The 27335-nt window shown below is 40.5% G+C and overlaps 1 protein-coding gene across 1 annotated transcript in view; it reads left to right on the plus strand.

Annotated features, from left to right (window-relative positions):
- The window catches only part of LOC307022826 (copine-8), a 72144-nt gene extending 46224 nt beyond the window's left edge, over nt 1-25920 (plus strand). The window contains exons 7-20 of the mRNA XM_079655721.1: nt 1849-1912; nt 2461-2564; nt 3105-3209; nt 5667-5708; nt 6794-6869; nt 8245-8298; nt 8423-8484; nt 14597-14643; nt 15434-15615; nt 15986-16113; nt 17855-17957; nt 19653-19710; nt 20403-20476; nt 24847-25920. Coding sequence (XP_079511847.1) covers nt 1849-1912; nt 2461-2564; nt 3105-3209; nt 5667-5708; nt 6794-6869; nt 8245-8298; nt 8423-8484; nt 14597-14643; nt 15434-15615; nt 15986-16113; nt 17855-17957; nt 19653-19710; nt 20403-20476; nt 24847-25035 — 1288 coding nt within the window. The 3' untranslated portion in view covers nt 25036-25920. The remainder of the gene's footprint in view (nt 1-1848; nt 1913-2460; nt 2565-3104; nt 3210-5666; nt 5709-6793; nt 6870-8244; nt 8299-8422; nt 8485-14596; nt 14644-15433; nt 15616-15985; nt 16114-17854; nt 17958-19652; nt 19711-20402; nt 20477-24846) is intronic.
- The last annotated feature ends 1415 nt before the right edge of the window (nt 25921-27335 follow it).

Below are 27335 nucleotides of genomic sequence, written 5' to 3' on the forward strand. Positions count from 1 at the left end.
ACCACAGTGCAGGCAAATCTCTCCTTCAACTCATGATTTATCATTACATGGAATTATTCTACTTCAAAAAAAATTATATATATTATTACTATCAATTTCCTGGCATTTGCTGCTTTAGGAAGGACATTAAGATCCGCCCCACAGGTTCTCCAAACCTTAATTGGTCCTACTCAGTCTTCCTCTGAATATATCTTACTCATTTTACACACATGATGCATACTCTGACCCCACCTGTGTGTGCTGTCTGATAAATGGAAATGAGGAAAGACATAGAGAAAGTCTCTTCCTCCAAGAGGCTATTTTACTTTCCCATCTCCAGATCTCAGAGTGGTGAAGGCAAAGCATTAGCTCAAGTCTGCCATTTCAAAAGCACTTTCCACTTATATATTGTGCTTGAGTAAAAAGAGACTTGCTTTACATTGAGGAAGAGGTCCTCAACCCCAATGATGTGCTGTCTGAATGACTGCCTGAGTGGATTTGTGCCAGGTGGGTCTCTGAGAGTGGAGATCATCACACGACAGGCCCTTTTGTCAGAGTGCAAAACTTCTCAAATGTCGGCTCAAATTATATTCTTCTGCTCTGAATATGTTTCTTTAAATACTTCTCTGGTTCTGGTATGAGGACTATATTAAAGTTATTATTATATCTCAGTTTTATTACCAAGATAAATACCCCATAATGAGTTTTTGTACATCAGTTTTCCGCCCTGTTTTATTTTGAATTCTTAATTATTCTCCCATGCCTCCGACGTGCACAATAATCGAAAAACTGAGAAAAGTCTTGATTAATTCTTGCAAATTAGTTCCGTGTTTGACAAAAGCAAAACAGCTCTGTTCACCGTGGAGGCATGCAAGAAATACAAAGCGTTCTTCGAGGATTTAAGGTATAAATGGTCACTTTCTACGTGAAATATTCAATTAAAGAGAAGGGGTTACATCTAAGGAGATAAACAATCCATCTTTGACTATTCCCTAACAGACTGAAGTAAACATTTGCAGTTTTAGAGGAGAAATGTTCATCTAGACGGCAACATACATTTTATAAAGATATGTCTCATAACAGATTTCATTCCTAATCCAACGATCAATAAAAAGAAGAACATATCAACTGCTGGATGGAAACCTGATAGTATAAGCATTCCAATAACTTGTCTGGAGAGGAGAATACACACACACACACACACACACACACACACACATTCCGTCCATGTTGTGAGGCTCTACTATGTTGTAAAACTTTCCATAAGGTTTATTCCTGATCAGAGTCTAAACAGGGGTGTGTTCATAAAGCAAACATTTCCAGTAAGTCTTCATTATGCGTTTTCACATTTAAGGAGGAGCTGTCTGTATTTGAACTGTTTGACTGGAAATGATGCTACACTGAGTTCCTTAACATTCATCATGCCTAATTTAGATTTAAGTCCAACCCATCGACAGCTTAATCCATATACTTAACACTAACACCCAATGTGAGGTCTTTATTGAAAAAGCAGAAACAGGTCATGTGAGGCCACTTTCTGACAGAAGTGAAGTGAAAATTCCTTGCGGTATTTCCACTGAAACGAGTTCAGATTTTTCTTTTTTTTAAGTAATACATGTTTTGTGGAAACCGGTACAAATCTGACAAATCTATCTAGGCAACACGCCTCAGGGGCTGTATGTAATATCTCTGAGTAAACAAACAAAGCAATGAGACACGGTCAAGTTGAGACAATCTCACAAAGGCGACTTGACCTCGTAGTCGAGTGCAGAGGAAAGTAGAGTAAAAAACCCTGTCATGCCAAATACTGTACACCCCCCATGTGATGGTGACATGTTAACCCTTAACCTGTTCTCGTGTTGTGTTCAGGGGCATTCAAGGGAAGAAATGTGGGACCATCATCGTGAAGGCCGAGGAGCTGAACAACTGCAGGGTGAGGACGCATGTAGACTGCTGGGGATTTCATGTGTTTTAGTTTCCACATAAAGAAATACAAATCAGATATTTAACAATATATAACAGAATACATCAATAAATAACAGTGTAAGTAAAATAATTCAAACACAGCTTAGATATACATGTAGCTTTGTTCTTTCCTTTAACAAAAGCCCTTTTTTGTATTTCTTCTGCCTGCAGAGAGTTGATAAAAACTAATTTAAAAATAATGAATGTTGTCCCTTTTGTGTGTTTAACTTAGATCTACTTATTTTTCATCATTGTTAAACTATTTAAATATTTATTGAAATCATTTTTGGGGCACCATAGAAAAACAAAATCAAACATTACTTTAAGTCAACAATTAAAAAAAAAAAAAAGCGTTTGGATTTATTGTATAATTATCAGTGGGAAAGGAAATATAATAACAAAGAAATTCTCCAGCATTGAAAAGTCACATCAGTCGGGAATGTGTGTGTACAATGTCTAAGCCATATTCTTTACATATGGATTTTATTTAGTTTTCTATGTTGATTTCCTCATCAGGAATCAGTGATGATGCAGTTCTGCGGGAACAAGTTGGACAAAAAAGATTTTTTCGGCAAGTCCGACCCCTTCCTGGTTTTCTACAGGAGCAACGAGGACGGCACGTGAGTTCCCCCCCAACCCTTCCTCCTTCACTCTCCCTCCATCTGTCCTTCTCCCCTTTCATGTTTAGTTTAATCCTTTCTTTGCACCCAAAGGAAATTGGTTTTATCGATTCGCCGCTCAGATTAAAAGCCATGCTGCCTGTTTAAAGCATGCGGGTGCATTACATGTGGAACACACCAATGTGAGTGTGTGTGGAAGCAGGAGGCGTTAGAGTGCAGTGCTGTATGTTCACATAGATTCTAAATGTGTGTGTCTGTTGGCTTTCCACCCTGCAGTGTGTGACAAGTCAGATAAGACCTTGTGCTCTGAGTGGAGAAGATACCGAGTCCACCTGCTAGCCAACAGAACAGAAATCCCCTCTTTGCAGTGTGTGTGTTTGTGTGTGGATTTCTGTGCATGTGTGTGAAGTCCAGCTTCCACAACCCTTCATGTCTACTCTCAGTTTGCAGAAAGTCTCCTCTTTAACTCCACTGCCTTCTTCTATTCCCCTCTCTCTACCAACACATGTCAATTCCTCCCCCTTAACTTTCTCCCTGCAGGTTTACCATCTGCCACAAGACAGAGGTGATCAAGAATACGTTGAACCCAGTGTGGCAGGCCTTTAAAATCCCCGTCCGGGCTCTTTGCAATGGGGATCACGACAGGTGAGTCCTTTTTCTATATATACTGTATATATATACCAAGCTATTACCGCAACACAACCACCCCGGACAATCCCCTGAATCATGGAGTTATTTACTGAAAGTCTCATGCGAGATAATGATGGATGGTCCTCCAGTGTGTAGCGTACACACAGCGGCTCTTTCTCTTATACATTGAAAATCCAGTTTGAATGAAAAATGCATGAAGCTGGGTTCGTCTGAAAGGTCATTATGTTTTTATATTTGGCAATTTTAGCAGGAGGAAAATGGGGATTTGGAATGGAATAAATGCTTATTATTTGTAATATTCCCTGGAAAATGAAGCATGGATGTGTAATTTGGTCAATGCCGAGGTGAGATTTATTCTCTAGATGATGCACACATCATTATTTGGAGGCAAGTAACATTATTTTCTGGTGACCTTTTTTGTGAACTTGTGTCTTGCAATATGAAGATGTTTAGGAGCATGCTAGGAAATGACTGATAGGGGCTCATGTAATAGGAGTTGTATATGTCTGACTGATAAAAACATACAAATGACAAATAAAGGCAATGAGTGCTATCTACAGCCCTCTTATTTTCAGGGTTACTTTTTCTCAGGAGAAGTCCTAGACACAAAACAAATATATAGGTAACAGTATATCTTTCTCATGCGAGTCTCATGTGTTTGCGTCTATCTCCAGTGTGAGTGACTGCAGCGGTGTACTGAAAGGTTTACAGAAGCAGACAATAGGGTTTAGCTTAGCTAACAAACAGCAGCATTGATCTGAAGTTTGCTCCAATAAGCTTATCAGAGGAGTTAAGTCTTATCAATGTGGGATTCAGGAGAGTCACACTGGACTGCACTTCTTACAGTCCACACACACACACACACACACACACACACACACACACACACACACACACACACACACACACACACACACACACACACACACACACACACACACACACACACACACACACACACACACACACACACACACACACACACACACACACACACACACACACACACACACTGAATCTGTCTGTGTGCAGCCTGGGAAAAGAGATAAGGAGGAGCTCAAGCTGGAAAACAATACAGAACAGTGTCTCTGCAGATAGGCGCTCACACACACACACACACACACACACACACATACACATACACATACACATACACATATATACACACACACACACACACACGCAAGCATGCATACACGCACGTACAATGAGACCCACAATTGAAGTCATTGTCAATTTCCTGTCAAAGCTCAGAACGACGGGGATTTCTTTTAAAGAGATGAGGCATAACACTCGCTGCCTTAATGAGACACGCCCAGTAAACAGCCACTCCACACACACACACACACACACACACACACACACACACACACACACACACACACACACACACACACACACACACACACACACACACGAGTCTCTGGAGGAGAGAGTGTTAAGCCAACCAGGAGACGCTTTCATCCCCGGAGTGCCCATCACAATCACTCAGCCAGTTCCCTCTCCTCCTCACATTTATTGCTTCCTTTCCTTAGCGTCGCTTTAATGATGATTTTTAAGTCCACTTTCTTCTCTTATCGGAAGGCGAGGAGTATGTAGAAGTGTTTTTTGTTTTGGCTCAGGTATTTGATTTGTTTTAGAAAGCTCTAAAGCTGTGGAAAAGTCATAAAAGATTCATGAAATGTTACTGTCTGCACGCCAACTTTTATACAGTAAAGATTGACATATGGAGTTCCCGCTGTCAGAAAGACAAACCTAATTGGCTGAGAAAGAACGAGCAGTACATGATGTCACTCCTGTATTTATTTTATGTTAGTTTGGTGTCATTTTTACACCATTTTGTCCTCCCCGTGCTCACTCCTCTTCATTTTCTGCCACAGAGAGCCCTTTGCTCTGTCTGTTTTAACTCCGTGTCGGTTCTTTTGTCCCCCTCGTACCGCGCTCCTGCCTTTGAAAGCATAGAAATGACCCTCTTGGTGAAGATATTGGTCGATGGATTGATTTGGCAGCATATCTGCCTCCTGCAGACTCTTCTGTTTGCTTTTTTATGGGATGCAGAAAATAGATGTGTTTGGAAATGAGCAGAGCACATTACCAGAGATAAATACAGTGACAGGTACACAGTGTGTTGGAATAAAGATAAGCCGCACAATGGATCTCCTTACGCCTCCATGACAACAATGACAAAAGAACTGAACCATTTCCCGATCAAGTGCATCTATATTTTATAATTGTGTTGCGTAAAAGGATAGAAAATAAACCTTTGTCACAGCGAAGTTGAGAGAACCTTGAAATGTTGCCTTTTTTATCGTAAAGGTCAAGCAACCCTGTTCTTTCATCTGTGTTACAACGAGGAAGCACACCAGGAGAATCCACAATACAGTCATAATTCAGAAAAGAAAACAAATCTGTCTTGTTTATCTGATTCTCATTTTCTTCCTCTCCCAACAGAACAATCAAGGTCGAGGTGTACGACTGGGACAGAGATGGCAGGTATTTCCTCTTTTAAAGCCTATTTCTATTGTTATATTAGCAATTTAGCTATTTCACTACCCTTGGATCGCAGCCTGAGCCTGGGATCATATATCATAAGATTTTTCGTGACAAAATATTTATAGAATCTTATGAAGTTAAAAATGGCTAATACAAATTTAAATGGAATAAAACAATTATATAAATAAAAAAAATTACATAATATCACTATTGATTATCAAGTTATTTTAAGTCTTTAATATTGTATTATTATTTTTATTATTATCGTTGAATTATTTTCAGCAAATTTTCTTTGTTAAATCTGTAATTTTTTGTTGATTACTAACGCAAAAAATATATTGTTTAGTATCAGCAACAAAGAAACAAAGATGACAATTCATCTGTCAAAGATGTAACCTAATAGGAGACCAATTTATTAATTCCAGACAATTTTAATTTCGCTATTGAGTTTGGTTACAAGATTGTGAATATACCAGGTTATTGTACAGATATAAATCTGACCTCAATACCCAATCACCATTAAATACCCAGCAATTCATTATCTTATTACCTTTTATCTTGATTACATTGACATTTCAACACAAGCTATCTTCCTGTGTACAGCAAAGCTAATCCAAGTCCCACTTAATTAACAGCAGTGTTTTCAGTAGGTGAGGAAGCAGGATCATTACAGATTAACTTTTTAATGATGAGTCTGGACTCTGTTATTTCTCTATTCTCTTTGCTTTGCAATCTAATAAGTGTCACTCAATCTGATAGAGGGAACACAGGGGCATTTGGTGTTTTTTAACAGGACTGAGAAGCGCTAACAATTTGTTTCACACTGTTTCGATGAACTGAGCTTTGGGTTTTTTCTTAACCATCGAAGCGTTTGGTGTCTTCATTAATATCCACTAACGACAAATTCCAATATCGTAACTCTTACTTTTACTCACATAACTACAGTATGGGTTGCCACTACATCGTGGTCTTGACAATGTGTGCTACCTTGTATAATCAAACAGTGTATATTGTCAAACAGTTGTATTTGTTTCTTAAATATTTATTCTGTTCTTTCTTTGTGTCTCCCTCGCTTCTCTCTAAAGTCATGACTTTATCGGGGAGTTCAGCACCAGCTACAGAGAACTATCCAGAGGGCAGAGCCAGTTCAACGTCTATGAGGTGTGTGTGTGTGTGTGTGTGTGTGTGTGTGTGTGTGTGTGTGTGTGTGTGTGTGTGTGTGTGTGTGTGTGTGTGTGTGTGTGTGTGTGTGTGTGTGTGTGTGTGTGTGTGTGTGTGTGTGTGTGTGTGTGTGTGTGTGTGTGTGTGTGTGTGTGTGTGTGTGTGTGTGTGTGTGTGTGTGTGTGTGTGTGTGTGTGTGTGTGTGTGTGTGTGTGTGTGTGTGTGTGTGTGTGTGTGTGTGTGTGATCATTGCACCTCACCTCCAGAGGCACACGTGTCCTTGTGTTATTTCAATGTGAACCAAGGAGAAATGCATAAATCCACACATTCGTATGTGGTTTTCAAGAGGGTCTCTCTTTCGATTTAACCTTGGCACATTTTAATAAGACCATAAAGCTCTGATATAATGTTTGGGATTCAAAGCGAGATTCTGCCCAGCATATTTGTGCTTTAATGATCTTGTGTCGCAGCATGACTGAATTAACTGAAGCCCACTTTTGTTATCTGTTCAAAAAAACATGTTCTTTAAGTACAAGTAAAGCTTGTTTAGAAGTGTAGGAGTTTGTATCCAATGAAGGTTGACTCACTTTGTGTCCTGTGTTACATATTCATGACGACGCACCATCCTGTTTAGAGCCATAATCCACCTCTAGATAGGTTGGGCTTTAAGTGCATTGCTAAAAGGGAAATTCATGGTGGTTACTGGTGTAAGGAGGGAAGAGTGAGAGGCAGGCAGAGTCAAGGATTTTTAAAAATAGGTGGCTCAGGGGGGAATGAGAACCGGTCAGGGGGGCCATGAAAAAACCTGGATAAATACAGCATTGAAAATTGACTTGGAAAACATTGAGAACGATTTTAAGGCTCTTGTGCGGTATCCATCGCCGTAATGCCACCCAGGGTGTACATATGCACCTCACATATTCCAAGGGGTCCTGTGGGTGGGGGTTGGGACGTGCAGAAGAATACAAACTATCCTGTGTAAGATTTTAGCTAAGGCAGGAATAATGTTTGGCATTTTGTGATTGGTTTTAGTCAAATTTGAACAGTAGTGTTTGTTCAACTTTTGCTTTGAATATTTTGTAGTCCTTTTTTAATATTAGCCATGTTTGTTGTGACAAACCCACAGATAATTATCAACCAACTGTTCTAGTTCCTGTCACCCCAACATACCATTTTAGCGTCTTCCAGCTCATTGTTATGGTTTCCATTTTATGTGTCTTTTTCAGTGTAAAAGCGGCATGCAAAGTTGCTAGATTTTGATCATAGCAGAGCATTTTGCAGTTACTGTAAACAGCCAGCTATTGTGGAATAGATGAATGATAAAGGTTTCCTTCACAGCATGTAATCTCATCAATCACATCTTGTCTAATTTTAGGTGATAAATCTGAAGAAGAAAGGAAGGAAGAAAAAATACCTCAACTCTGGAACGGTGAGTAAATATCCCACAATCGTTTTCTTGATACATGTGCTGGAGTTTAAATACCTTACTACAGTAGATCCAGTTGGTTAGTGATACTCATTGGCTAAAAGCTCATTGTGCCTCTATCTCTTAGGTAACGCTGCTGTCTTTCCTGCTGGACATTGAAGTCACCTTCCTGGATTACATCAAAGGAGGGTAGGTCAACGATCACACGTTCATTTAACACACACTGTGAGAGATGGGGTTTTTAATCCTTTCAATAAGAGGCACGCTGAGTGTGCGGTGCCCTGTCGTGATGATAACCACATCATGACTCCGTGTCTGCATTATGCCCAAGATAATGATCCCTCGGTGGGAGCGAATCAGATGGAAAAGTGAACATTTGCATGTGAGAGAAAGAAAGTGAAAGGTGGAGAGACAGAGATTGGCAGATTGGCGACCTGAAGTCAAGTACACAGGGCTCAGACTGAATAGTGTGTGTGTGTGAGTGTGTGTGTGTCTCGTATGTGTCTATGTATATGTGTTTTTGTATGTATGTTGCTCAGGAGGGGTGACCGCATGCAACCAGGCATGGCGTAAATGCTCGCCCACACACTCTGCCTTCATTAGACTCACACAAAGGGGAGGAGGGGAGTACTGTCAAGGGGGAGAAAGGTGTGTGTGTGTGTGTGTGTGTGTGTGTGTGTGTGTGTGTGTGTGTGTGTGTGTGTGTGTGTGTGTGTGTGTGTGTGTGTGTGTGTGTGTGTGTGTGTGTGTGTGTGTGTGTGTGTGTGTGTGTGTGTGTGTGTGTGTGTGTGTGTGTGTGTGTGTGTGTGTGTGTGTGTGTGTGTGTGTGTGTGTGTGTGTGTGTGTGTGTGTGTGTGTGTTTGAAACTTTATGGGGGACAAATCTCTATTTCAGTCCTGTATTTTAGTGTTCCCGCTGCCCTTGTAGGTGTGTTTCTCAGGAGTAATGGAAGGTCAGCTGGCATTTAAACGAACATTGAGTAATTTTCTGCTGGAACAAGCACAGAAAAACATAATAAGTGGTCACAAGAAGGTAAAATACAGTAGATGTGCTCATACTTTGAACCCTTTCCCAATTACAGCACTGACAAAAATCACTTTGTGTCAGGGATGCACTTTGTATATGACAGATTGAGATATTAGATGGAGTTACTGTCTATGTTTAAGGAAATTGAAGAGGCCCGAGACTGGGCTCTGGTTTTAGACAGAGGGTGAAAAGTGTGAGAAAAGTAAAGACCTTTTTGAACATTAATAGTATTAATAATAACAGTAATGAAAGGAAGGCTTTCTTGAGTGTTTGCTATTGGATGTCTGAGACTGAGAGTGATCAATTTGCATGACGCCAACAATCATCAGATTTAATGTTGGATTTGAATGGAGGTCTGTACCAACACCACGTATGTGTACTCGCTCTGTGGCTCGCTGCTAATGGAGAATTCCCGTCTTGGATCCTCCCTGCGCACAGAGCCCGTTCCCAGCAGCACTTTGAAACTCTCAGGAAGAGGGTGTTTGTTTTTCTCTTTTTTGGCGGTGCTCTGGCAGTGTGAACTGGATGCTGTTACACGCTTGTGTGGCTAAATGAAGTGCCAAGTGCTGTCTCACTGTTTGAAACCTAAATGGACTGTAATGCTCCGGTGGCACTTATTCCAATTGCATAATGGGCAGACTGTGTATTTGTGCACGGACAGATGCACTCGCATACAAAAAGGTAAATTCGCTAACGCTTGAACATGCACACACCCTCCTAGGTACTTTCTCGCTTCCCTGAAACCCCGTGTGTGTGTGTTGGACTGTCTACACAGGTATTCTATCTTTGTCAGTCATCTAGTTTCATTATTCCCTGCATTTCTTCTCAGCTCTCCTCTCTTCTCTCCCCTCTTATCTCCTGATTGACAGCTATTTTTGCAGCTTCAATCCAATCAGCAAATTGTTCATTTGGACCTCATTAGGAGCATGATCCGCTGGCAGCATTAGCATAAATGACTTTTTCCTGAAGGCTCCGTCTCAATCTGAAAAGCATCGCTGCTCTTATTCTTTTCACCCCCCTTTTATAAAGCATTAGTACCACCCGTGGATTCCAACAAAGAGGGCTCTATTCATGAGCCTGAGGATAAAAATGAAGAATTGTTGGCTATATCTTTCATTTTGAGTTGTGACTTTTGAAGGCAGCGCTGTCACTCACAGTGACAGATATTGTTTCCCCTTGTTGTGGTGTGTGAATTGAGTATTGAGACCAGAATAGAAGCAGGAGGGAACTCAGCTTGTGTTGAAATGCTTCTGAGAGGTTATCATTAGATAGAGGAGTCAGAATCTAGACAAAGAAACCAAGGCCTTTTTATATTCTGGTTTACTAAATTACCAACACTGCCAATATGAAGGTTTAAGCTAATCTGACTTTCTGCAGGTATCAGCTGTTTATCTCTCCGCTCCTCTCCTCTTGTCAGATGGACGCTGTCCGACCAGCAACATCTGTTTGCATACTGTCTGGGGAGGTCACATCACACAACCTCTGATGCCGTTTTTAGGCCACTCAGTGCATTCATGCATAGGCGCCCCTCTGGCACTTCAATATAAGAGAAAAGAAAACGTCTTGTTAAAATGTCCAAATGTTTTTTCTTGAATAGAACATTTTCACTTTGAACATGAACACTTTCCATAAGGTTAGTACCGCTTGTAGAGATTGGCTCTAAGGACTAAAGTGTAGGTTTACAATATTTCTTAAATGCTAATAGGATGATCTTTTATTGCAAAAAAAAGAAAATATTTGACAACCCTGCCAGCTCCCTTTTATTCAAAGTATGATGTTTTATCAGGCTTTTTTATTTTTGTATAACCTTTATAAGTCGTGGTTACTAAAGCTTACTGATCACAAACTTCTCAGAAAATGTTTGTTTAAAAAAAAAGAAACATTTTACTGAAGCTAAATGTTGCTCTGTGGCTTTTACATTTGCCAAATTCATGTGGATATAAGCTATTACCATCTAAGCTCCTATGTTAACAATTCATACTATTCTTACAGTTAGAAATAAGATGCTTTGAAGATTTAGAGACGTTGATATCCAGCATGTTCAGCCTGCAGGAAAGCTTATTTAAATGCAGTGCACAACTTTATCATCAGTCAGCCCCTTGCTGTGCGGTATTTTGTCATATTGGTCCCTAGCTGAGTCACGGCGGGCTTTAACAGTGGGGAAAGATCAGTGACTGCTATAAAAAAAAAAACGCCAGTAAAGTGGTCTTTCACCGCTACCACACTTATAAATACAGTACAGGGCTTACACACACTATTTAAAATGGACTTTTATCACAGTTCTAAAGCTGCCTTCACATGACAAGCGCTGTTTGCCATTGTGTATCTCCTTTGTTTACTTCTGTAACATAGTGACATCTCTACATAACACTCGCACTTCTATTGTATGTACCAACACCACGTATGTTATCTCGCTCTGCCACTCACTGCTAATGGAGATTTCCTGACTTGGAGCTTCTATCTGCCAGCAATCCAACCCATTGTACGTGATGCCGTTGACCAATCACAACAGAGCCGGCAAGCTGACCAATCAGAGCAGACTGGGCTCTGGTTTCAGACAGAGGGTGAAAAGAGGTGCTGCAGTATGAGAACAATAAAGACCTTTTAAACATTAAAGCATGGAAACATGTCACAGGAGAGACATAGAATACAAATATGAACCTGTAAACTAGCATAATATGTCACCTTTAAAGCACAAGTAAATACTGTAATATTGGAACTGATTTGAGAACAATCCTCCAGATATGCAGAAAATCTCAAGAGCCCGTAAACTGATGTCTCACTCACATTCTTGTGGGATTTATGCAGAGGACAGAGTTGACCTTTTCGAGAGAGCTCTTCTGGATATTAATATTCTCTACATTACATCTTCACTTTGTGTCGCTAGAAACTCTCAAATTGACTTTCAATTAACGCTATTAATGACCTCAGGTTACACTCCCAACGCGACATGGCACAAAGTAACAACAGAGCATCCGAGGAAGTCGATCAGTGAATGACGATACAACTGCAACTCTTTTCATAACTTTCTTCAGAAACACTTCTGCTGCCAATGCCTGCTTTTGTCAGGATGTTTTGAAGCCTTGAAATTGTACATGATGGTTGTGACTCACTAAAATTGATGTAACGTCGACATTTCTTCCGCTGACGTTGCACAGTGACGTGTTTACTTTGCCCCCTTTTCAACTAATCTCTCTTTTTTTGTGCCGTTTCTTTTGTTGTTCGACCCCAAAATCACCCTGTTGTTTGGCTGTCTCTTCCCGCTCACCAAAGTGGACTTCCTCCTGTGTGTGTGTGTGTGTGTGTGTGTGTGTGTGTGTGTGTGTGTGTGTGTGTGTGTGTGTGTGTGTGTGTGTGTGTGTGTGTGTGTGTGTGTGTGTGTGTGTGTGTGTGTGTGTGTGTGTGTGTGTGTGTGTGTGTGTGTGTGTGTGTGTGTGTGTGTGTGTGTGTGTGTGTGTGTGTGTGTGTGTGTGTGTGTGTGTGTGTGTGTGTGTGTGTGTGTGTGTGTGTGTGTGTGTGTGTGTGTGTGTGTGTGTGTGTGTGTGTGTGACGCAGAGAGATTGGGTGGGAGTGAAGTGAAAGAAGATATACATAATTTAGGCTGGAGCTTGTCCGCGCCAACTTGCAGACCGGGACCAGAATTCACTCAGATCTCCTCTCTGTTTCTGCTAGCATGTCCTGGCAGCTGTCCACTGTTCAGGAAATAAACCACCTTATTAAGCAGTGTATCATTTAGCTTTAAAAACGTCACTGCGAAAACACTCATTTACTTTCTATCGACTAATAACCGCCTTGTGCTTTGCTGATGGCAATGATTTAAGGCATTATCTAAAGTGGTTTTTAAAACATTTAAATATATACATACACATATCAAGTTATGCACAACGTCAATTGCAATGTCAGAAGTCTTGCTGATATAAATGAATTTACTCCACCCTTTTCCTTTCTCCTCTTATTTGTGAAGCTACATTTCTGCTCATATCGATACGTAACAGGAGAAGGAAGCCCACAGGTTTCTTTGAAAAGTTTGTGACCATTAAATGTCTCGTGGACTTTTTCCGCCCTTTCATTCAGTCCCCTCTGGAGGGCAAAGCACCTGAATCTCACATAGCCTGCCCGGTGACAAAAATGATGAGACACTTTCTGTTTGACACAGGAGATGGGTGGAAGGTAGACAGGCAGGCTTTTGTGTTTGCTCGTCAGCGAATGAGGTTTGGTGTGAAAACCCAACATCCTGCTCCTCAAAGTGAGGAAATGTTTCAGGTGCTGTGATATGTACTGTGTGTCACTGTTGGGTCTCTGTAAAAGTGTCTTCTTCATCATTTATTTCTTCTTTGTCTCTTTTTTTCTCTGAAAAACAAGTGAAAAGTTTGTGTGGGAAAGAGAATAAGCCTAAACACTTTCAACCAGGAAGAACTTGTGACATGAATACTGTGTTTTGTATAACCGTTGTATAGTCAAGCACGAATATTTTAGCTACAGTATAGGCTATTCAGCCTACCTTATTATCAGCTTCAGCTGTACTTGGTGATTATTGCAAATTATCAAATGTTAGCATGCTATGATCACAGATAGTATTAACAGTGGTACAAAATCAGTTTGTTGGTTAACATTGCCATGACTTAGCATGCTGAGGTTAGCATTTAGCTGGAAATGAGCTGTGCCTAGGTACATTATTAATAGAGGTGCTAGCATGGCTATAGGCTCCAAAAAAGGGCTTGTTGGTCTTTTAATTTAAGTGCTGTGATAATTGCCATTTTCAGTTATGTAACTTTGGTAATATAAAATCGAATTGGTCGATTATGGCAGTCTATTTTAGCTTCGAAGCTAACGTATGTTGCCTCCTGCCTCTGGAATGCCATTGGATGCGAGGTCGAGTAACTTGCTTTCCACTCATTACTGTCAGAGCTAAAGGGCAGGAGGAACTCTATTTACACTCTCCAACATTGATCTCATTTGATCACTGCGTGTGTGTGTGTGTGTGTGTGTGTGTGTGTGTGTGTGTGTGTGTGTGTGTGTGTGTGTGTGTGTGTGTGTGTGTGTGTGTGTGTGTGTGTGTGTGTGTGTGTGTGTGTGTGTGTGTGTGTGTGTGTGTGTGTGTGTGTGTGTGTGTGTGTGTGTGTGTGTGTGTGTGTGTGTGTGTGTGTGTGTGTGTGTGTGTGTGTGTGTGTGTGTGTGTGTGTGTGTGTGTGTGTGGCGTGCGTGTGAGAAAGAGCAAAAGAAAAGGTACGGACATAATTGTTATGTAATTATCTCTCTGCTTTTGTCTTCTCAGGACCCAGATTAATTTCACCGTGGCCATCGATTTCACAGCTTCCAATGGTGAGCTCACACACACACAGAATTTGAATGCGCACACATTCTCAGAGACCCACTTCAATACACACAGAGTCCAAACTGAACACAGAGCGTGTATTCAAATATATTCAGATTGGGAATCAAGTGTTTCCCAAATGGCCCCCTCCATCACACCTGAGTGCAGTAAAGAGCGCTGCGGTGCTGTGATTAAGGGTTGTGTTATCCATCTGCTCTTGAGCTCCATCGCAGCAGATCAGCAGGCGGCAATACATGTTCAATCCTGAGGTTTGCTTAACCTTGCCTGGCTCTCGGCAAAACATCACTCCAAGAGAGGGGCTAGAGGTGTTCTGGGGTTTATTAAAACACAGCCGAAATAGGGATATGTTAAGTCAAAAAAGTATTTTGTTACATTTACAAAATCTGCACTAAGTTTATTCACATCAGTGTTGTAATGCATGATCTTGAAGTCATATAAACAGATACACTTTAAATTAGATTTTGAATCCCTACAGAATTATTAGGGGAACATCATTTAGAAGTTGAAGTGGCTTTTGAAATCGTGATAGCGGATCCCGTAAGCTCAATCAAGCCCACACAGCTGTTGAGAAGTCACGTTATTTATTAATGAGTAAGTAATCATCTGATTAATGTTTTAGTCAATTCAAATCATATCTACAAAAAACAGCATTCTTGACTTTTTCATTTTACAACTATATACATTTTTGGATTTGTAAGAAACCCTCATTTGCTTATGGGGGATTTTCCTCCTTGTTTACTTCCGTAACAAAGTGATTATAATTGTTGTTATAAACAGGTAACCCAGCCCAGCCCACCTCTCTCCACTACATGAGTCCCTACCAACTGAATGCTTACGCAATGGCCCTGAAGGCAGTGGGAGAAATCATCCAGGACTATGACAGCGACAAGATGTTTCCTGCACTCGGGTTCGGAGCCAAGCTGCCGCCCGACGGACGGATCTCCCACGAGTTTGCTTTGGTACGAAGAAGAGTGGTTGGGAGTAGCATGAAAAGCAGGGTGGGAAGAAAAAAGTGGAGTTTTAAACCACCTATCTGACAAAATGAGAAAATGCATCCCCGAAGAAACCTGGTGCAGCTGAGACATTTGTTTATGTGCTTCTGGGTGCTAAAATGTATTTGTATCATAGGTCAACATGACGCAGGAGTCATTTTAATGATTGGTTGCGGGTAACTTCTGGCTATTATTTGCTGCATAAGTGAAATTATTGCAAACGTTTTGTAGACGCACACCGCTGCACCACTGCTTTGCTTGGTGTGTTTTCCGTTCTGTGCCCATTTTTGGAATGAATCATACAAGTTAACGATTTCCTCTCCTCCCCTTAATGTAGAATGGGAACCCTCAGAACCCGTACTGTACGGGGATCGAAGGCGTGGTGGAGGCCTACTACCAGAGTCTGAAGTCAGTTCAGCTCTACGGACCCACCAACTTCTCCCCTGTCATCAACCATGTGGCCAGGTAACATATATACACACACACACACACACACACACACACACACACACACACACACACACACACACGTAAAATTGTTACATTTTTAAGTTATTTTCAATTTTACTCAATTACATCTACCACAGTGATTTGTTTCACCCTTCCACACTCTTTATTTAGTTTGATTTTTTCACAGTTTTCTACTTGCATACTTGCTATCTGAGCTTGAGCTTTAATTCATTCGAATATGCATGAAAGAAAATCGAGAACATTTCACTTGTGATGTTTTTCTCAGGTTTTCTATAATAGGCGAGTGTTGCTAGGTAGCTCCTGAGGGAGAGCAAAGGACAAGGGACTAACCGTGGAAGAAGTATTCAGTTCCTTCACTTCAGTAAAAATACCACACTGTGAGAATAACAGTTCATTCAATTCATTCAAAACCTTACCTAAGTATTGTCAGCTAAATGTACTAAAACGACTTAAAGTAAAAGTATGTAGTGTACAGCAAAATGTTCTCTGTGTCAGTTTTTATTATTAATCATTACACGGCTTACTTGAAAACTCGTATTATGTATTACACAGGATACCAAATAATGTTTGTATTAGCTAGCTTTACTGCCTGGTATGGTAACTTGACAGTGCAGTCAAAGTCACAGATCGCTCGCCTGGTACAGACTGCTATGAAAATTATGGGGGTTAAAAAAAACACCCATCTTTCCAAAATATATACGAGCAGTCCATTATCAGACAGGCAAACAAAATGGTGTCTGATCCCACCCACATACTCCACCCAGAATTCCAGCTCCTACCTTCTGGTAGAAGATTCAGGGTTCCCAAGAGCAGGCTGAACCGCTATAAGCACTCATTCCTACCTGTCCATTAAGCTTCTTAACATTCACATGAAATGAAATGTAGTCAAATGTAATGAAATGTACTTTTTAAATGTTGGCCATGAGGGTTGTGCATTGTCAGTATGTGCGTCTGTGTATTGTGTTTGTTCAAACGGTGTATGACTGATGATATGTGTATGTCTCTTAATGTCTACTATGTTTGTATATGTACGTATGCGGAACTGCAGGACGGAGTCCAGAACAAATGTCCTTACGGGGACAATAAAGTATATCGTATCGTATTTACAAATGTTACGCTAGGCTAGTAGATTCTCTTTGGTTTTAGCTTTATGCTAAGCTAAGCTAACATCCTCCTGGTTGTAGCTTCATATTTAATGAACGGACATGAATGGGTGTAGATGGTCGCTTTTCTACTGCAGTCTCTTACCCTCTAAGTAGTTGTGGATACATGTAGAATTTGTGCAATCATAACTATTCACCTTAATCTCTTCCCCTCTCTACCACTCTTCCAAAGTTTCTATTTGCAACATCTTCAGTGATACAGACATAGATCTATCCTCGAAGAAAGGTGAAGCCTAGCAGGAGCAACTGAAATAATCTCAGTGTGTAAATGTCAGGAACAATCGGTTCACGACTTACGGGGGAACGAAAGGTCACAGAAAGAGAAATTGAATGTTGTATTGAGCTGAGGATGTATAGAATTAACTGAAAGAGAGATGTACAGGGAGATTAAGATCCTCATTTATTTAATGAGAAGAAATAACTTTCAAACGATGTGTAATGCCAAGTATACTGCTTGTATTTCCTTTGAGAACAAGCCAAATCCACACCGAGTGATGCTTTATATGTCACGTAGAAGTTGTGAATCAGAAAAAATTATAAAAACGTTTGGCTTTGTGTGTTTTTCTGTGCAGGTATGCAGCGTCAGTGAAGGATGGCTCCCAGTACTTTGTGCTCCTTATCATCACAGATGGCGTGATCTCAGACATGGCACAGACCAAGGAGTCTATTGTCAACGTAAGTGCGTCTAAATCTACAGCCGGCCATTAAGTCTAACCCCTAAAATAAAGAAGAAAAAAGTCAGTTCGCCAAAACATCACACTCAGTTTTTCCTTTTCAATAACCTTAATTCAGTCATTGGTATGTATTGCTCTCACGCAGTACCTCGTGCATTTAAGGCCCCGTCCACACGGAGACGAAAACGAACCGATGTCGATATAAAAAAAGTGGGGGCGGGGCTATGATCGTTTAGGGCGTACACACGGTGCCGCAAGCGTTACGTTACCAGACCTTCCCACTTTGGGATGCGTTATCGTTTGAGGGCTCCGTTTCCGCGGTTCCGTTACGGCCTCATGTGGACGAACCGTCCGTACGATAAAGAACTATAGCGGATAACACCCGTTTCGTCTCCGTGTGGACGGGGCCTAAATCAAATGTATGCTTTAATTTCTTTGTTGACTTGTAATGTAAATAGTACACAATGTTTACATTTAGTGTAAAATGTATTAACTGTTGATTTTGTATTTTATATAACTTTTAATTAAAGAGCAATGCCTTGTCTACATGTCGCTGTGACACATTTCTCAACCTGGGATCAATACAAGTATATTGAATCTTATGTAAAAAGAGAATAAGCTGAAAGGATGTCCTACGATACATTTACAAAAATTCCTCACTGATTAAACAGCATTTTGTGTTTTACACAAAACAATGGAGACAGCTGCTGTTTAGATAAAACCTGTTATTGTGTGTCTAAAGGAGGATTGTGTATGCTTGTCTGTGTGGAGACTGTTCCATTATTCTATATGAATGAAATCAACAAAGAAAGTCATTAGTTATTTTCTCTCCCTCTTCAAAAAAAAAAGGGACATTTCACAACTTAGTTTCATCATCTGCAAACTATATGGGCGTTTTTGGGCTGCAATATCATTACGGCTGTATCTCTTCTGGGTGCCTCAAGGCGTTGTTTGTGAACCAGAGGAAACTTTAACATAAGGGGTTGTTTACATATTTTTACCCGTCTCTGCATATCAAGGAATATGAAGTGACGGCAGCCTTTTTTCTTTTATTTTGTGTTTGCTATGATGCCCTCACTTTTGACAGCATGCTATTGGCCCTCCGTCCGTCCCCTCCATCACTGTCACTGCTCCAGAGCACGATGCACAATGCAAACAAAGTGAACAGCAACATTTTTTGTGAAGGCAGTGATCCATCTCAGGCCTTTTGAAAGCAGGGAGGTTGAGAATAGTGAAATGTTGAGGGGGAAATGTAGGCTGAGAGAGAGGAGAAGCAGGCGGAGATGAACAAAAATTGGAGTGGAAAGAATACCCTTACCGAGGGGAGCGAAAAATAAACGAGATGTTTTGATAAGATCATCTATTGCTCTGCCGCCTGAGGTCAACCCATTACTCAATATACGCCGAACACACACGCCCACTCTTTCAAATACCCGCTCTGTGACACACACACACACAAACACATGTCATTTATAGGCTGTCAGCGAGTTCTGGCCGTGTTGTTGATTCCCTCGTCTCTAATATTATTCATTGTGAAGCCTCGACCCACGCGGCGTTGCGTGAGGTGCTGCAGAAAACACACACGCTTACACATACGCTGTGTACTACACATGTTGACAAGATCTTCTCCTTCCTATTAGTTACATCACCCTACAGGGAAGAAAGTTTTCAAATATGTTCCTCTCCTCTCCTGCAGGCCTCCTGTCTGCCGATGTCAATCATCATCGTGGGGGTGGGGCCCGCAGAATTCGATGGTGAGTATGAAGGCATGAACACGATTTAAAATCAAACACCAACATTTTTGGGAGAAAATACACCGATGTCGACAATATTGTACACTGAAAAAACGGAAACATTGACTTTAATTAAATGTATTATGTTAACATATTTCACACAGCTGTATTAAGTTAGTTGAAAGCAATAATATGAAGTTTAAATACAAAAATATTAGGTTCAACTTAATATTATTGCTTCCAACTCGGTTATGTGAAATCTGTGGACATAATACATTTAATTAAAGTCAACGCTTCAGTTTTTTCAGTGTAGGTTTGACCATTGATGCTTTCGCAAATCATTCGCAAAGAAGGGAATTTTGATGAATAATGATCAGTAACTAGGATTGAATGACTAAGTAGGGAAAGGCAAGTCAAGAACAGATGTAACAATCTGGTAAATTCAGGAAATGACAACATTTTACTGAAAATGCAGCCTTTCAAACCAGAACAAGACATGTATAAAGTTATCCAACATCAAAAAACCCATCTGGTCTCATACCCAGATACAGTATATTGCCCAGCCCTGCTTGTGAGTAATGTTCATATATAATAAACTTCTGTAAACTCTTTAGAATCCGGCTGAAATTAGCTCTATCTTCTGAGATATTCAGTTTTTTACTGGCAGTGACAACAGTGAGAAATAATGTGTGGGTTTTTCTTCTTCTCCTCAGCCATGGTTGAGTTGGACGGCGATGAAATCAGGATCTCATCCAGAGGGAGATACGCTGAGAGGGACATTGTTCAGGTACATAATCCTTCCTTTGTCTCAAACCAGCCCCCCCAACTGCTGTCTCATTATTGTCTGATAACAGTAATCCAAAATGAAAACACGTCCAAGTTTACAAATGAGCTCTGCCTCGTGATCCTTCATCATCACTTTTTTCAGATGTTATCCTTAATTAGTTTTTGTAAAACTGATACTTGCTGTATTTTGAGAAACAGTACTGTTAAAATCAAGGCAGGAAAAAAATGACTCCGGGGTAAATAATATGTGCTGAGCCTCCCTTTATCTGAGTAATGTTTACAATGAGTCTGTGCTTGAAGACAGCCCCTAGCTTTGCTCCATAGTAATATGCTTAACTGATTGATTAAAGCACAAAACTGAAATAATAACAGCATTTCTTATCACGTCACTTAAAGCTTATTTTCTCAAACAAAATTACAATTAAATCAAGTAGACACGCAGTAAGCCTGAGAGCCGAAGGACATTTGCCCACTTTGCCTGGCTGGTAGAAAATAGCACAGCCTTAAAGCTGCTGCCAGTCATCTTGATCTCCGTGTCATTTGATAACTCGAAGGCACAATGAGCAGCATTTGTCGGTTGTTGTTTTATAAACACAACATTCAAAGTTGCCTGTTAATGCCAGATTCCCTCTTAAGTTTGTGTTTGGGTGTTTCACCTCTCTATACTTGCTGTGTTCGCCATTTCCATGGTTTCCTATTGCATGCTTACGACCTGGGACCTGGTCTCTACATTATTTTAAAAAAAAATCAACATTCAGACACAAGGCTAGTGATTATTAAGAGGGATTTTTTATGAGTCTTTACATGGTATTTATGAAAATCGTATTTGTGCCTTTATGACCTCATGCTGAACCCCAGAGGGGAAGATGGACAAACAAATGCACCACACACATACACAGAGAGATAATGGTGTCTACCCGGTATCTACGGAGAGTCTGCTTATTTTCTGTATCTGTGTGTGTTTAAAGTGTATCATTACATGGCTTAGTTGAATACTCGATTCTGATTGGTCAATTCAGAACACGTGACACGTTGTTAATACCGAACAGACAGACCGCTGTCAAGGACTTATTGACCGTTGTTAAGGACGCTCACATCTGCAAAAAGAAGTCTGTTCGATTTAACTGTATACAGTTTGGTTTGCTTTTCTAATTGACAAGACAAGAGCGACAAGAAAACAGCGGAGAAGTAACGGGCAGAAATCCTCCTTTTTACGCAGCGGTCCAGACATAGACATCAAACGGCGACACATATTCAGTTGCCAGTTACTTTGGCATTAGGGCAGGGATATCTAGATACTTTCCAAGGTTTGACAAAATGAATTGTGCTACTTTTAAAGCAAGCAGCGATGTTTTCAAATCTGTAATAAAAAAGCTCCTCAAAAACGCTATCGAAGCAGTTCCTGCCGTTGCTACGTTAGTTCAAACGGTAACAACGGACTATTTTTCTTAGCGGATGCACGTCAATTTAAATCAATACAACTATTTTTTAAATCCATAAAAACATTTTCTAAATCCATAAAAGCATTTAAATTAATATTGGGAGTCATAACGTTACTTTGTTGAGAATGTGGCCATGTAATAAGCGGGATAATGTGCAGCGACTTGGTCATTATGGGGAAAAGAACACCTTCATGTCGACCTAGATCCCCCCGCTTCGCGTCGGGCTCCTGATCAGCCTGTCGGTGTTCTTTTCCCCATAATGACCGCGTCGCAGCACATAATCCCTTGCTGAGCTGAGACCTCAGCTGAACCCCGGCCTACAGGGCAGCTCAGCTACTGATTGGAAAACAGTCACAAAGACCATGAATTTATTCAAAAATACAACAATATGCTCCTGAAAAGTACAAGATTGCTATGATTGGCTGCTCCTAATCTAAACTATGATTAGTTTCTAGTCATTCCTTCAGCCTGTCAATCATCCGTCTTCAACCCTTTTCATGAGGTCCTTTTGTATCGTCGTTTGTTTTGCTGAAAGGGATCAGCCCACAAAAGACAATTATTCCTTTTCACACTCATATCACCCCCTGGCGCCAAAGCAAAAAGAAGAAATGCAAACATGCAGAGTGAGCCGTTTGTTTGTTGCGGGTGCCACACAGTAAAGTCACACTCTTCTTCATGACCCTTATTCCAACGCAGTCATATTTTGCTCCCTCAGCCCACGTTAGCTAGTGATGCGTGCTCGTTAGCTAGCTCTTTAACAAGCTGAAGAACACACACACACACATACGCTGCACAGGAGGAGGTGGTGTCAAACTAAGTTTCACCTCTGGAACATTCCACCAGTTCTGCCTCCAGATTCTCATTATCAGCCAGCTAATAACCCGTTCTGACTTGGCGAGGGTTACATTTCGCAGCCAGGACTCCCAGTACAAATTGGCCTCTCATGTGGGCTTGTGATCAGGTCAATTAAAAAGTCTTATACCTTTTCTCATTAGTCAGCCAATATCTATGTAAGAGCATACAACCTTTGGTAAGGTAAGTGAAATACGCCAGCAGTCCTTTCACTACAGAAAGTGGATTAGCATTGTAAAGAGGACAGCGGTCTTAAAGCCGTAAATAATGGGTCACAGCTGATGGTTCGTGAGGAAAATATATGTGAGTCTGAATTTGTATGTCAGTTTACCGCCTGTTCTGAGGTGAAGTGGCATTATCTGTAGCTCTGTCTTTAATGAAACTGTTGACATACATGAGATCTAAATCACATTCATAACAAGCTAGTCAGAGTCTAACCTCTGCCTCTATCTGTTTGTTAGCAGGAATATAGAAAAAACTACTCTCAATTTGCACGAAACTTTGTGGAAGGGTGAAGCATTAGCCAAGTTTTTAAAAAGATTTTAATCACTTGGAAGATGCAGGCATTATTTTTCACTTGGCAGAGGTCTGCCCTTCCATGTTCATTGCACTTAATAACTGAGCTTTATTAAGATGAAAATAGGCCAAGTTGTTATAAAATAGATGTATTTCTGTGTTATTGAGTCCAAAATAACTTAGCTGTGATTAAATCAAGAACAGCAATTAATTCACATGTTCTGCGGCACATGTTTCATTATACCTAACATAAAAATGATGTCAGCGAGTTTCAAACTTTCTGTCTTTACAGATATTAAGCACTGAAATTGGAAGGGGTATCAGTATTAACTTGGTCTTGGTATATAGCTGCTGGCTCTGTGCCTATCATGTCAATTTTAAAGATTGAAGCTGTTTAATTTCACACCCCAGCAGCGCCAATGGCATCAACCAGTTTGAAAACATAATATTCTTGCTAAATAAAGTATGTCACGAAATTGCACATTCCTTGTTTCCACTTTAACCGCTAATGTCTCTGACCTTATGGATCTGATTTTTCTCCATGTACTGTTCAGTAGAAGTCTTTGACATTCACCTCCTCCAGTTCACCAGACAACCAGACACACCAACGTTTCATTTCAGAAAATAGGTCTTAATAAGGAGAGGCTCTCCTGTCTGTAGCAATAATCCTGCATCATTCTGTTTTTAATCTTCTTTCCAATCTTTGTTCTTTGTCTGATTTCTTCCTCCTGCCATTTTTTCTGCAACATTCTGTAAATCTCAACTTTTTCTCCCCCAACTGTGATCATTTCCCCTCAGTGTTTTCTCCTCTCCTCCTCGTCTTAATGAACCATTCTCTAAAACCGAGGTTGACAAATGCAGCAAGGGACTGTTGATTTTGCCAGTTACATTACAACTGAAGATTGTATTAGCTGTGATTGAGATAATTGAGATAATTAGAAAAGAAAATTAAGAAAAGACGTAATCAGATTAGTGTTACGAAAAGCGTGATTACTTGCAGGATTACAATGTATCAATAAACACCCATGTATTATAGGTAGACGTACTGCCTGAATTTAATTTTTGCTTTTCATTTAGGTTACTTACATTTTTTTTTTTTTTTTTTTTTTTTAATGCAGTAAGTGGACACCTGGATTATTATAGCAAAAATGTACTTTGCTTTTCATTTAAATATTAAACTAAAACACTTTTTGTAAATTCTACTATTCTGAAGGTCTAGCCTAAATTTAAGAGGACACATTTTTTATACAGTATCTTGGTTTCTTCTTCTCTAAGATAACATTGTTCTGTTGCCTTACATTATAAACTTCAGTAAAAAACATCGTATTGGTATTCCTTTTTTTCTTTCATTGATTTGCATTGCGTTTGATGTTGACGCAATCCAAAATATACAGAAAGTAATCAGGTTAAACTCCTTACTTATTTTACAGATTCCTTTTTTAAAGTAACCCTCCCAACGCTGTACAAACTGCAAAATGATATTATGCTAGAAGTTTGGCAGCAGCTTCTGGACTGTAGATTTGCCCATTTACCTCCCTTTCCTCCCTCCCCTCTCCCTCAGTTCGTCCCGTTCAGAGACTACATCGACCGGACGGGGAACCACATCCTGAGCATGGCGCGGCTCGCCAAAGACGTCCTGGCCGAGATCCCCGACCAGTTCCTCTCCTACATGAGGACCCGCGGGATCAAGCCGTCCCCAGCGCCGCCTCCCTACACGCCGCCGGGGCAGCCCATACAGACCCAGATATGAGGAGCCGAGGAGAATCATGTTTCTGAGTCGGGGGTTAGCTGAACCCACCGTGCAAAATACTTCCAATCTCCCTGAAGCCGCTCTCTAATGCCTTGTCGTCGTGGATCACGGTGTTTTTTTCTCGTGTTCAGGAAGCTGCATGTCGGGCCAGGAGAGTGTGCTTTGGAGGACAGGAAAAGCCAATGAGAGTCTGTTTACTTCCACTGTTAAGCATTCCTGTTAATGTCTGGAATTTTGTTTTTTTGATAGAGTTGGAAGAGACTGAATGCTCCCTGGGAGGATGAGAAGGAATGAATGAAGGACAGCTTTGGAAACATTGTCAAGAGAATGTCTCCAGACAAATCAAAGGAATCACTTGATCTTTTTTCCTGTAAATAACCGGACATGTGTTCTTTCTCTTATCTCTCTCCGACCCACTCATTGTTTACAGTAAACGCTAACAAGGATTTTTACTGTTGATACTTTTATATTCAAACAGTTTCTATATGAAGCTCGATATTTTCTCTCTCTCTCTCTCTCTCTCTCTCTCTCTCTCTCTCTCTCTCTCTCTCCTGGTGTCAGGTAGCAGCAGTGCAGGTCCTGGTAGCTCTTCTGTACCGTGCTGTACCGTACTCTATTCTTGTGTTTCTATTAACCTTTTTGCATGAGTGTAGCCTCGGGCAAGTGCATGCATATACTGTAGTATCCCTGCACTACCTCTTCTACCCATGTGTCTGTCTGTCTGTGGGGGGGTGGTGTGTGTCTGCCTGTATCTCCATTAGTCACCTCACCCTCTCTGTCTGTCTGCACTGCTCTCAGGTCCGTCTATACATCTCCCTTTTTCAGCTTTTCTTCCAGTCTTTAGTCTTCACTTAGCTGGGTTTCCATTCAAAAATGTCACACAAGTTAGGGTTAGGGTTAGGGTTAGGGTTTGGGTTAGGGTTAGGGTTTGGGTTTGGGTTAGGGTTTGGGAAGCCGAAATAGAAAATGCTTTTTTTTCTTTTTGCTCATCAGTAAAGAAAAGGGTTTTATTACAAAATGTAATGATAAGCAAAGAAATGCAGAATGTTTGCCCTGCTTCCCAGAGATATGGTGTCAAATTTCTTTTTTTAAAAGACAGCATGTTTATTAAATTAAATACTATTATTTTCAGGTGCTTTTTTTATATAATCCTGCTTTGTCCTTGGAATGGCAGTTTCAGCTGGCCTCTTCGGTCCACACTGAAATATATTAACAATCTTTTTAAGGAGTGCCATAAAATAAAATAAACGGAGCAACATTAACAAGACACAGCTTGGGAGGGCAGGTAAAGACAAAAGGGCAGAAAGGAGATCACACACAGGGGGAAACAGGAAGTAAAACCAGACAAGACACAAAGAGAAAGTTCATTTCTCGTTGTGATCATGACACGTTCATGTTCCCCTGAGGATGAATTGTAAAATGTCGGGTATCCTCTGATTTTTCATCTAGCGCTATCATCAGGTTATATTTTGTATTTAATTTATAACTAAATGCCTGCAAAACTAATGACATCATGTCCATCATCCAACTTTAACGAACAAATGTTTTACATTTCAGATGCACATTTGTTTGCCTTAACGATGAAGATGATGAGCAATTTGAGTTTTTTTATATAATTTGGGTCGTATTTATTTGATTTCTGAATGCATGACTCTCTCCCCCCTCTCTCTCTCTCTCTCTCTCTCTCTCTCTCCCTCTCTCTCTCTCTCTCTCTCTTTCTATCTGTGTCTATGTTCTCCTCCAAACTGCCTTGGCAATATGATGCCCACGTGCCCAGGGGTTTCGTCTCATTGTGTCGTCCAACACCACGTCCCCGCCCCACGTTTAAAACGACAACAGCTGCTCTCAAACTGAATACTGTTTGAGCATCAAGAGCCCAGTGGTCAAAAATGCAGAGAAAAACACACCTTTTTCCCTACGTTGGCTTTTTGTTCCACTTTTTGCGTTGTGTACTTTTTATTGCAACTTTATCTTTGATATAGCTTTTTAAACCTTTTTTTTTATTATGACGTGTATTCTTTATGTGCCAACCATGTGATTTGTGTGATTCACTGAGGTTGTCTTTATCATTTGTTCTAAATGACGCCTAATGAAGAGGTCTGTTTTTGGCATGAATGTTGAGGGACTGTTCAGTGTTTCAAAGAGTGGATGTGTTAATGAGATTTGTGAAAAAACATTAGGAAATGTCTCCGGTCATGATTGAATTACATGCAATTTAAGCATTGCAGTGATGTTAAAGCTTCCCTGTAATTTTGTTGTATCAACACCCTACAGTCTTAAATTCTTGCACAAACATTATC

Source organism: Notothenia rossii (genome assembly GCF_949606895.1).
Source record: "Notothenia rossii genome assembly, chromosome: 10".
Classification (NCBI taxonomy): Eukaryota; Metazoa; Chordata; class Actinopteri; order Perciformes; family Nototheniidae; genus Notothenia; species Notothenia rossii.